Below are 11603 nucleotides of genomic sequence, written 5' to 3' on the forward strand. Positions count from 1 at the left end.
CATGGGAGGAGGATGGGGAGTGGGACAGGAGCCAGGTGACTGGGTCTGTGGGGAGAGTGGCCGCTTGAGCGGGCAGAGTGCCTGGTTCCAGGTGAAGCAATGAAGAGCCACGGGCAGGCCCGTCAGCGGGCTGGAAGGCAGGATTGTTGGAGGCCCCATGGCCGCGGATACCCAGCACCGAGCCACCTCTGCCGCTGAGTAGGCAGATGCCCCAGCTGATTACTTGAGCTCCTCCCAGCCACACCAAGGTGCCCCGGGCACCTGCCCCTTCACCTCCCCACCCCTCCCCTCGGTGACTCCTGCCCGGAGAATGTCCAGCCCTGGCATAAAGGCCCTGGGTGTCCACGAGCTGCTGTTAGAAGGCTGCACAGTCCAAGATGGGCTCCTCGCAGGCACCCCAGGAGGGGCATGTGGGAGGGCGAGGAATGATGGCACTGCTGCTGGCTGGTCTCCTCCTGCCAGGTAGGAGGCTGGGACCCTGGGAGTCAGAGAACGGGGAGCTGTGGCAGAGGCAGGATGCAGACACCGGGTCACAGGAGGCTGGAGGGTTCCAGTGCTCTGGGTGCTGGGAGCTGGGAGGAATCACCATCCAGGGAGAAACCCCGAGACGACCCAGCAAGGGCAAAGAGCATGGGCTCTGGCATCTGATGCCTGAGTCTGAGGGCTGCTCCTCCCTGCCTTGTCACTCCAGGCAAGGCATTCAACTTCCTGAAACTCTACAACCAGACTACCTCTAGTCTTCCTGAGTCTCAAATTAAATAATGTATGTGACAAGTGCTTTGGGAATCCTAGAGAGTTATATAAATATTGGTTACTGTTGTTATTGCTCTTGTCAATTATCAGAGCACTAGAAGATGAAGACCGGATTTTTTTTTTTTTTTAAGACCGGATTTTAATAGTAGTAACTGCTACCATTTACAGAGTGCTTTTCATGTGTCAGACACTATCCTAGCACTTCACGTTAGCACTTTTGATCATCAGAACTGTAGGAGATTCGTTATTCCCACTGTACCAGTGAGGACACTGAGGCGAGGGCAGGTTAAGAAACTGGCTCAAGGGATGCCTGGGTGGTTCAGTGGTTGAGCGTCTGCCTTCAGCTCAGGGCGTGATCCTGGGGTCCTGGGATCAAGTCCCTCATCGGGCTCCCTGCACGGAGCCTGCTTCTCCCTCTGCCTGTGTCTCTGCCTCTCTCTCTGTGTCTCTTGTGACTAAATAAGTAAAATCTTAAAAAAGAAAAGAAAAGAAACTGGCTCAAGATCACAACTTAGAAAGTGGCAAAGCCAGAATCCAATCTGGGGTTGTGCCGTGGACCAGCAGGTGAGCGGTGAGCCTGCCCCGGTCTGGGGCCGTGGCCGGGAGCGGAGGAGGAGAGGAGGCATTCTCCGTGAGCAGTGCTGCCGAGTGAGGGGGGCTGTGGACAGAGCTGGCTTTGGTATGGAGGGGGACACAGGACTTCTCTTTGAGGAGAGGATGGGGACATCACGGACACTGCTTGTGGGGGGACAGATTCGGCCTCTCCGATTGTATAAACTAAAGTTCGGAGAGATTTAGAACTTGCTCAGGACCTGCAGGAGTTGAGATGGGGAGCAGAGGAAGGATAGGGTGAGGTGAGCCTGGGAGGAGAGGCACAGGGTTGGTAACAGAAAGAAGTGGTCTCACCCCTGCCAGGACCTAAGGGTGGGAGCCCCGGGGGGCAGGTGGCATGTGTGATGGCTGGGTGCGGAGAGAGGGAAGCGGATGCTGGTTGTGAGCCTTGGAGGTTTCCTCCTCGGGTGCCTGGGCTGGGCCAGGACCCAGGGCTGGCTTGGGTGCGGTGTCCTGTCGCGCTGAACTAGCAGGTTCTGAAGCACCGGTGGTGCCCCCACATCCCGGCCCTCGCCCAGCTTTCCTGGCATTGGCAGCACTGAGATGGGATCAGAGCTCCCACCCTTTGTCCAAGCCTGGACTCTCTCAAGGTGGCTGGTGATGGAATCTCAGTCCTCCAGCACCCGAACCCTAACCTCAGTCCCCCAGCCCCTGGATGCCTCTTTCCTCACATCTCCATTGCTACCTTTCCTTTCCTTCCCCACTTACTTCTTTCCGTATTCCTTTCCTTTCCTTTCCTTTCCTTTCCTTTCCTTTCCTTTCCTTTCCTTTCCTTTCCTTTCCTTTCCTTTCCTTTCCTTCTTTCCCCACTTGTTGTTTTGTCTTGTCTCCCCCTTCCCTGGGTCCCTGAGTCTTACCTGGGACTCTTCCCCTCGGGATTTAGGTGCCCTCTTGAGGAGCCGCAGTCTCCCCCATGCTCTGCCTCTATCCTGGACCCTTGGAACTATGAGCCCCTGCCACTTGGTCCCCTCTTCTCTTCCTTTGACAGCCCCTCCTTTGGAGTCTCATTTTCCCTGTCCCTGCCTCCTCCCGGAACACCGAAACAGCCCTTCCTCTGCTGCCTCATTTTCCTTAACAGACAACAGCACTTCTCGCTTCCCTCCCCCCCCCCCCCCCTTCCCAGATCCCTCCCAGGAGAGATCCCAAGCAGACGACAGAGCCAGAGCGGGCTTGGAAGCTGAGGGAGGAGGCCAAGCCATTCTGCCTTTACTGACCACTACTTCCTCCCCAGGGGTCTTGGCTAAGAGCATCGCGACCCTCTCAGACCCCTGCAAGGACACGCGTATCACGTCCCCCAGTGACCCCTGCCTCAGTGGGAAGAGTGGTTCCAGTAGCTTCAGTGGCCACAGTGGCTCCAGCGGTTCCAGCAGTTCCAGTTCCAGTGGCTCCGGCGGTGGCAGTAGCTTCAGTGGCCACAGTGGCTCCAGCCTTAGTGGTTCCGGTGGCTCCAGTGGTGGCTCCGGCGGATCCAGTGTTGCCCAGGGTGGTTCTCTGGGATCTTCATTATTTAAGCCAGGAACTGGGTATTCCCAGATCAGCTACTCCTCTGGATCCAGCTCCTCCCAGTCGGGAAGCAGCAGCGCCCAGCCAGGGGCTGGCTCAGCCCTACCAGTCAGTGATGATTCTTCCCGTTTACTGATCAGCTCTTCCCAGTCTGGAGGAGGCTCCAGCTCATCCGCTTCCGCAAGCTCTTGGATATCCAGCAGCGGTGGCCAAAGGGTCAACTCTAACTTACGCCCCTGTACTTCAGATGTCCCTGACTCTCCCTGCAGCGGGGGGCCTATTGTCTCCCATTCTGGCTCCTACATTTCCAGCTCCCACTCCGTGTCAGGAGGTCAAAGGCCTGTGGTGGTGGTGGTGGAGCAGCATGGCTCTGGTGGCCCTGGAGGGGTTCAAGGTGCCCCCTGCAGCACTGGTGGCCTTCCGGGCAAGCCCTGCCCCCCCATAACCTCTGTAGACAAATCCTATGGCAGCTATGAGGTGGTGGGTGGCTCCTCTGACAGTTACCTGGTGCCAGGCATGACCTACAGTGGGGGCAAAATCTACCCTGTGGGCTACTTCACCAAAGATAACCCTGTCAAAGGCTCTCCAGGCGCCCCTTCCTTTGCAGCTGGGCCCCCCATCTCTGAGGGCAAATACTTCTCCAGCAATCCCATCATCCCCAGCCATAGCTCTTCTAGTTCCAGCATCTACCAGTCAGGAGCTTCCTCAGCCATTGTGTTCCAGCCAGTGGGCTCTGGTGGGGTCCAGCCCTGTGGAGTTGGCTCTAAGGGGCCCTGCTCCCTCTCTGGTTCTGGAGTCCACAGTAGTTCTAGTGTTTCCAGTAGTTCATCTTTCCATCCCTGTGGTGGTGTTTCACAGGGGCCCTGTTCCCCACCAGGCACTGGCACCTTTGGAGGCAGCTCCAGCTCCCAATCCAGTGGCAAAATCATCCTTCAGCCCTGCGGCAGCAAGTCCAGTTCTTCTGGTCACCCTTGCATTTCTGTCTCCTCAACATTGAGTGGGGGTCCGGATGGTTCTCCTCAACCTGATCCTTCAGCTGGTGCCAAGTCTTGCGGCTCTGGAAAGCTCCCCTGCCGCAGTATCCGGGACATTCTGGCCCAAGTGAAGCCTCTGGGGCCCCAGCTAGCCGACCCTGAAGTTTTCCTACCCCAGGGAGAGTCACTTACCAGTCCATAAGTTAGCTTTTGCATATATGCATGTGTGGGCACACACACAAACACATCTCAGTTGGGAGTCCAGAGGCCCAGGCATGGGGTTAGCTCAGTTTCCCTCCTCCTTCCCAAGAGAGCTGCTCTATTTCCTTCATTGCTCTAATATGGCAGACGCCCCGTAACACCTCTTTTTTCTTTACTTCCCCAAATTGTAGACTCCAAATCCCTTTTCTCATTCTCTCCTACTGCTTAGATTCCCCTGGTACTACAGGGCCCTCCCTGCCAGATAACCATTCTCTAAAGTTTCCTCTGTCATGTCTTTGAGATGGTACAATCCAGTAGCTAACCCTTCCCATTCAGATTCTTGACTGGGAAACCCCTGAAATGTCCCATAGTAACTCTGGTTCCTGGACACGTCATCCTCCCCCTTTCTCTATTTGCCAAATAAAGCATTGTCCAAACTGTTGCCTGAAAGCAATGACCACTTTTCACTGACATCTCTTTGCCATCTATCTGGTTAACCAATGCCATGGGGTTCTCACACTCCTGATTCCACTCCCACCCTGCCCTATAGAGCTCACTACAGTCTCTGTGGGTTCCTAACATTCCTTCTTGCCTCTCAAAGTCTCTGTCTCAGACCCCCTTCCTGGCTGCCACTTCCTTCAATGCTCAGATGCTTCCCTGTGTGAGGGAGAAACCAGGGAAGCCTCAGACACTGGAGTAGACGCCCACTCTCTCTGGACCCTGGACAGATGGTTCAATAAACTGTGTGAACTAGATGGAGACTTTTGCCATCTTGGAGTCCTGGGTCTCCCCTTAGGACCTGCACGGTGCTCTCTTATATCTCTAGAGATCCCTATGTCCCTCATTTTCACTCGTAATTTAGAACAGTATTTCTCTTATACTTTATAGCTCCTCCCACAAAGGGAAAACAATAAATATTTGTTTAACTGAAAGCAGAGGCTGGTCTCCAAGATCCTTCCTCCCATTTCTTTTCTCTCTCACTGCTCAGGAAATCCATTCTGTCTCTATTCCCCATTCACCTGAGGTCTTTCCCTCTCCCTATATAGGGCCTTAATTATTCCCTTTCCCGCCCCATGCAGGTTCCTACTTCTCTACCATTAGTTTGCCTCACTTACTAGATGCCATCCTCTCTAGGAATCTGAGCATTGATTTCCTGGTTTTCCAGGACACTTGGAAAACCTGGGAAGGCTGGAATACAACAACCAGATCAGATTCCTGGTGACTGGGTGGGAGCCCAGGTGGGCGTTGTTCTGGGAGCTACAGGTGGAGAGAATAAAAGAGAGGATGGTAGCATGATAGGGAGTGTAGCCAAGCATGGTGACTCACTAGCCTACATAAAAATGCCACAGCCTATGGCAGAACAGAGCTAGGTGTCCTCTCCACCTCCACACTTTTGCTGCTACTTCTGCAGTTCTAGAGAGAGACTTATGGGAGGTAAGAGGTAGAGCACTATAGTGGAGAAGGAGAGTGGCCTCCATAGGGGAAGAGAGAGAAAGCAGAGGGTGGTAAGGGCCAGGCAAACTGTGTCCTGGAAATTGAAGCAGTGGTAGTGAGAGGGTGAGGCCAAGGAAGTTCTCATCACCCAAGGACAGGAGAGTGAGCTATGCTTGTCCCTTTAGGAAGGGCCTCACCCCTACCTCTCAGAACCTCTGTTTGACTACAGAGGAATTTATCCCTACCCTAGGATCTAATCTATTCCCTCCTTTTGGATGGTATTAGCTGGTCCCAAATTTAGGACTATTGTTGATCAAAAACGACCTGGCAGCTGAGCAAACCTGCAGGGTTGACTGAAGACAGAGAAAGGCTGCAGAATAGTCCTGTTTTTGTTACCACTGGTGAGTCACACTTGGCCAGGCATCTGGCCCTGGATTTCAGCCAATGATAGGCTTTACAGGAAGGATACAGACTCTGATGTGGGAATTCCTTTAGTCTCTGGTATGGTCAAGGTCAAAAATTTTTGCAAATCTGGTGGATGTCACTGAAAAAGGACACTGCCCTCCCCTGCCCAGTTCTGGAAAAAAGCTTCCCACTCATCCAGTAGCTAGCAATTTGGAGCTGGGGATGAGGATGGAAAAGGAAAATCTAACAGCTTATTTTAGACTTCATGTAACCAGGAAGCCTAGTCTGGGTGCCTCCTGGAAGCAACAGGGAAAAAATTTCACACATATTTAAGAGTAGACAAAAGAATTAATGAATCTCTATGCTCCCACACACAGATTCAGCAATTATCAATTCATGGCCATTTGACAACAGAGTTTGTTATTTATTAGTATTTTTAAAGATTTTATTAATTTATTCATGAAAGACACGCACAGAGAAAGAGAGGCAGAGACACAGGCAGAGAAGCCTGATGTGGGACTTGATCCCAGGACCCTGGGATCACACCCTGAGCTGAAGGCAGATGCTCAAACACTGAGCCACCCAGGAGTCCCTGACAATAGCATTTAAACATCTTCCTCTATTATTAGTTGGGAACATCTACTCCCTCTCAGTATTTCTTATATATCTGTGGTAGGCTGAATGGTGTCCTCCCTAGCACCACCAAAGATATCCACATCATCCCTGGAACCTGCGAACATGTTAGGTTACGCAGTGAAGGGAAATTAAGGTTGCAGATGGAATTAAGGTTATTAGCTGACCTTAAAGTAGAGAGATTATCCTCAATTATTTGGATGGGTCAATGTGTAATCGTAAGGATCTTTAAGTGTGGAAGAGGGAAGAAGAAGAAGAAAAGGTCAGAGTGATGCAATGTAAGAAGACCTTCTGTTTCTGGCTTTGAACATGAAGGAAGGGGACCATGAGCCAAGGAATGCAGATGGCTTCTAAAAGCTAGGAAATGCCTGAGTGACAGGCATTAAGGAGGGCACATGATGAGATGAGCACTGGGTGTTATACTGTATGTTGGCAAATACAATTGAAATAAAATTTAAAAAGAAAAGGTAGAAAATGCAAGGAAATGGGTTCTCCTCTAGAGCCTCTAGAAAGAAACACAGTCCTGGTGACTCCTTGATTTTGACCAAGTGAGAACAATGTGCTGGGAGCCCACTTCTGATCTTCAAAATTGTAAGGTAACAAACTTGTATTATTGTAAGCTACTAAGTTTGTGGTTGTTATAGCAGTGGTAGGAAATTAATACACCATCGTCTCTTAAGGATGGAAACCAGGCCTATTTCCTTACATACAAGGTCTTATCTAGGAGCAGCCTCTCCAATGAGGGGCACTTCTGTACTCCTGAGCTCCTACAGGTTGTGGTTAAGGTAAAGGAGCTATGGGGATGTATGAGAAAGGAGTGCTGGAAGAGAATGATCTGGATCCCAAAGAGAAAGTAAAGAGAATTGAATGTTTCTATTGCTGAAAAGACAATGATGAGATCAGGACCCCAAGGTTGAAGATCCTCCTGTGCCTGGTGTAGGAAGCCAGAGTGGGCAGGGCAGGGCTGGCAATCAGTGACCAGCAGTGAACCAGGACACCTGGGTCAGGAAGGGGTGGGGAACTTTAGGAAAGAAACCGGGGTGGAAACACCCAGCTTCCCTAGGACATTCAAGTGGCACCTGTTGCCACAGACTGAATTAGGAATGAGAGTGGAATGTACAGCCTTATTATCTGCACAACCACTGGCTCAGCTTGTTTCTGCTGTCCCTCACCCCACCAAGAGGATAAAGGGTTGGCTGTCTTGGGGCAGAGAGAGAGAGATGTTAGAGTTGAGCAAGATGCAGGGCTGCATGGCAGGGAGTGGAGTTCCTCTGGGCCTGCTTCTTCTGATCTGTCTTCATCTCCCAGGTATGGAGGTTGTACCCAACCCTTTGCACAGGTGGAAACTGGAAGGCTCCAGGGGAACTGGAATTGAGGGAAGAGGTAAAGGCAAGAGGGTCCTTGGGGAAAATGAAGGAATTTGGAGCAAAGAGAATCCAAGGTGGGCATTGGAACCAAATATCCATCCTTCTGTGGCCTCCTCTTTCTTTTCCCTCAGGCTTCTTTGGCCGAAGCATTGGTGCAGTGGAGGAGAAAGTAATCCAACACTTGGGAGCCAACTTGCCTCTGCTGGAACAACCTTACTTGACCAGCCACTCCAACTCTGAACTTCCTCATTCCAAACCAGTCCCTGGGCCAAATGATTTAACAAGGGTTCCTTTGAAGCTCAATGCTTCTCCATCAGATGGCTTCCTACCTGCAGGAGGTTCTGGAGTTCAGAGGTGGCCCCCAACCGAGAGACTGCCCTCCATGGATTCCTGGCCCCCTGAGGATCCTTGGCAGATGAAGGCTGCTGCCATTGAGGACCACATAGGGGAAGTGCTGCGTGAAAAACGGTCTTTCCTTTCTGGTGCCATTGCCCCCACTCTGGGCAGCAGTTTCTTGCCCGCAGGGCCCTCTGCACATTCCGCAGGCCCCATACCTGAGGCTTCACTCTACCAGGACTCTAAGTTTAGACAGCCACTCCATTCTAATGTGCTGGGAGCCCACAGAGAAATCCTTGCCCGAAACCTACCTTCTCTTACTAACAGGATTCGACAGCCACCTATGCCTGGGCACCCCTGGGGAACCCTGAATCCAGGAGTGTCCTGGGGAAGTGGAGGTCCTGGAACTGGATGGGGCACCAGGCTCATGCCACACTCTGTGGGAATCTGGGGTATCAATAATCGATACCCAAGTCCTAGCTGGGGGGATATTAACCGGTATCCAGGTACTAGCTGGGGGAATGTTAACCGGTATCCAGGAGGCAGCTGGGGAAATATTCATCTACGCCCAGGTATTAATTAATTTCCTTCCAGAGTTCTTCATCCTACTGGCTCTGTTTGGAACATCCCAGCTGGCTTCCTCAGTCCTCCAAACCCTGGGTCACAGTGGGGTTCGGAGAATGACAGAGGGGAACACCCTAAGTTGGAAATCAAAAGAATGGAGTGTGAGCTAAATGAAGATTCAATGAGTGTGTTTTCTAGCATCCTCTCTACTTTTTACTGCCTCCCCTGCTCCCCTCATGCTGGTATCCAATAAAACACAAGCAATTATTAAATTTGCTCCTTCGCAGCGTCTTTGTTTCTGGGTGCAAAGTGAAGTGCATTTTGTCCATCCCCATTTTCTAGCCACCCTCCTGTCTCTCCAGGGTCTCTAGATGCTCCCTTGCTGCCGTCTATCCTTTGGAGAAGATCAAAGCCCAGGTGTTTGAGGGTGGAGCTCCATGCTCTCACCCTAGCCAGGTGGGAGAGCTGGCTCTAGAATTGTCCTGAAATCTGAAGAGGGGAGGAGGGGCAGCAGGACCAACTGAGATGGTACCTGTGGTTGAGGAGAAGGATGAGGTCCAAGAAGTTAGTACCAGGGTCAAGTGGGAAATGAATAGCCTTTGATTCGCAGAGAAACAGAGAGTCAGAGAAAGTCATTTGCCTCTGCTTATTTTTTCTTCCTCAGAAATGTAAGCCTCTCAGAAACAGAGGATGCATTGATCTCCTCCCTTACACGCATCACTTGGCACATTGTGCCCTAGAGAACCAAGACTTTGAACAATTGCTGAATGAATAGTAGACTCCAATAAAGGAATAAAGTAAAAGGGAGAAGGAAAGGGGGGCGAACCCATTGGAGTCAACGATCCTACCTGCAGCTGCGTTTGCTGCTTTTATTCCCAAGTGATGGGAATAAACAGTCTCCTCTTTTGGTCACATAGTTGTCTCTCTGCTACTCTTTGGTTTCCCTGGAGCTCAGCATCCCATACAGGAGTTGGAGTGAAGTGGGGATGGTCATTGTAAGAAGTGCAGATGGAAGTTAGCAGGAGCCATCTGGAGGTGAAGGGCTTTCCAGAAGGGCACACTCCAGCGTCTACGCCATGCCTTTCCCTGTGCCATGCATGTAATTCACCAGAGTGATCCAGGTGCGTGTACCCTCAGATAGCTTGGGGATTGCCCCAAGTCATAGGAATTGGTCAGGTTGTGAGGGGGAAGTAGGAGAAGAATAAATATCAGAATTGGAGGGATGGGGAGCTGCCTGCCTGAGAGGTGCGTGTTCTCAGAGAAAGTTCTCCCATCCCAGTGTCTACTACTACACTCCTCCCTATGTCAGGAATTCCTCCTTAGGACGGCTTCCCATCACCAACCACACTCCTTCCGTATCACCTCAATCTCGCTCCCTCAGTTCTTTCCTACCTTGGACTCTTGGTTTCTCCCTGTCCTGGGGCACATGGTTCTGTTTTCAGCACCTGTCTCTCCCACAAATCCAAGTTCATTCTTTCAGGCCTGGGGTCTCAGTTCTCTCTGTCCCCTTTTCTGGTTGCACTTCTGACTTCCAAGTCAGTACCCTCCTCTTCTGCTCCCCATACTCTCTAGAGTGTAAACACCATGTGTCTATTTTGTTCACTGCTTCACCCCTAGCAGCAAGTCTGGACCAAGGCTGGATCAAGGAACCCTCTCTCTGACTCCCTGTTCTCTCTTCTATCTTTTCCTGAGCCACAGGGCTGCATACCGAGTCTAATCTGTACTCTTATCTGGCTTTCCCAGAGCCTCTCTGACATTTCCTTACAAACCTCACATAGCCCTTCTCAGCTCATAAAATGCTCTGAATACTCCATATTTGACCCTCATTACTATCTGTGAGGAAGGTATTATAAGATGAAGAAACTGAGGCCCAGAGGGCTTAAGCAATTTTTTAAAAAATGTTTTATTTATTCATTCATGAGAGACACACACACACACACATACACACAGAGAGGCAGAGACCCAGGAGAGGGAGAAGCAGGCTCCATGCAAGGAGCCCGACGCAGGGCTCCATCCCGGGTCTCCAGGATCTCACCCTGGGCTGAAGGCTGAGCCACCCGGGCTGCCAGCTTAAGCAGTTTACATAGGTTACATAGCTAACAAGTGACAGAGTCAGTGACTCTAACCGAATTTTCCTCATTATCCGTGCAGGGAGTGTTCAAGTACAATATGTAATAAACAAAACCCGCCTAACTTTTATTGAGTACCTACTATGTGTCAGACTCTGGATAGGGTGCTCTCACACACACCCTTCCAGCTAATCCCCACAATTCCATCAGGTAGGCACTGCTCGGCCCACTGTACAGGTGGAGATCCTGAGGCCCAGAGAGGGAAGTGAGCCAGGGTTTTCACAGAGGTAACACTGAGCCAAGGGAGTGAGGTTCACCCAGGGTACCTGCGGCCAGCCCCACTTGAGTGGTCTTAGCCTTATGGTCAGCTGTTGCTTAAAAAGAACTGAACAACTAAACAGGGAAAAGTCAGTAATTGGTGACATGATGAAGGTCCCAAGGTTTTTAGGAGCAGTTGCTGCCAGTGTAATGATTTTTCTGCATCTTGTAGTCATTCATTGGTAGAAGTGGTGGCTGGAGTAGCAGGAGTCATTTCCCTGCTCCTAGGAAGGAAGGTGCTGTGGCATGAAGTGCACCCGTTAAGAGGCCAGGAGGTCGAGGTTCCCCTCTGTGTGTCCACATGGCCTTCTCTGCCACGGGAGCTCGCCACTTAACTCTGTGAACCTTAGTTTTGCATCTCTAAAGAGCACCAAAAGCAGATATGCTATCTGTCTCACAGGGTTGTTCGACTGTTAGAATTAAGATCACGACAA

The 11603-nt window shown here is 51.2% G+C and overlaps 2 protein-coding genes across 2 annotated transcripts; both read left to right on the forward strand.

Moving 5' to 3' along the window:
• The first annotated feature begins 367 nt into the window (after nucleotides 1-367).
• Nucleotides 368-4485, forward strand: CDSN (corneodesmosin). Its single transcript, XM_041764510.1, has 2 exons — nucleotides 368-462; nucleotides 2597-4485. Exons 1-2 carry the CDS (start codon nucleotides 378-380, stop codon nucleotides 4042-4044), a joined length of 1533 nt encoding a protein of 510 aa, XP_041620444.1. The 5' UTR covers nucleotides 368-377; the 3' UTR covers nucleotides 4045-4485.
• A 3340-nt stretch (nucleotides 4486-7825) lies between these two features.
• Nucleotides 7826-9035, forward strand: C1H6orf15 (chromosome 1 C6orf15 homolog). The gene is given in 2 exon segments (XM_041748327.1): nucleotides 7826-7898; nucleotides 8014-9035. Coding segments are annotated over 2 exon segments (1095 nt in total).
• The last annotated feature ends 2568 nt before the right edge of the window (nucleotides 9036-11603 follow it).

The sequence above is a fragment of the Vulpes lagopus genome, chromosome 1 (genome assembly GCF_018345385.1).
Source record: "Vulpes lagopus strain Blue_001 chromosome 1, ASM1834538v1, whole genome shotgun sequence".
In the NCBI taxonomy this organism is placed as follows: Eukaryota; Metazoa; Chordata; class Mammalia; order Carnivora; family Canidae; genus Vulpes; species Vulpes lagopus.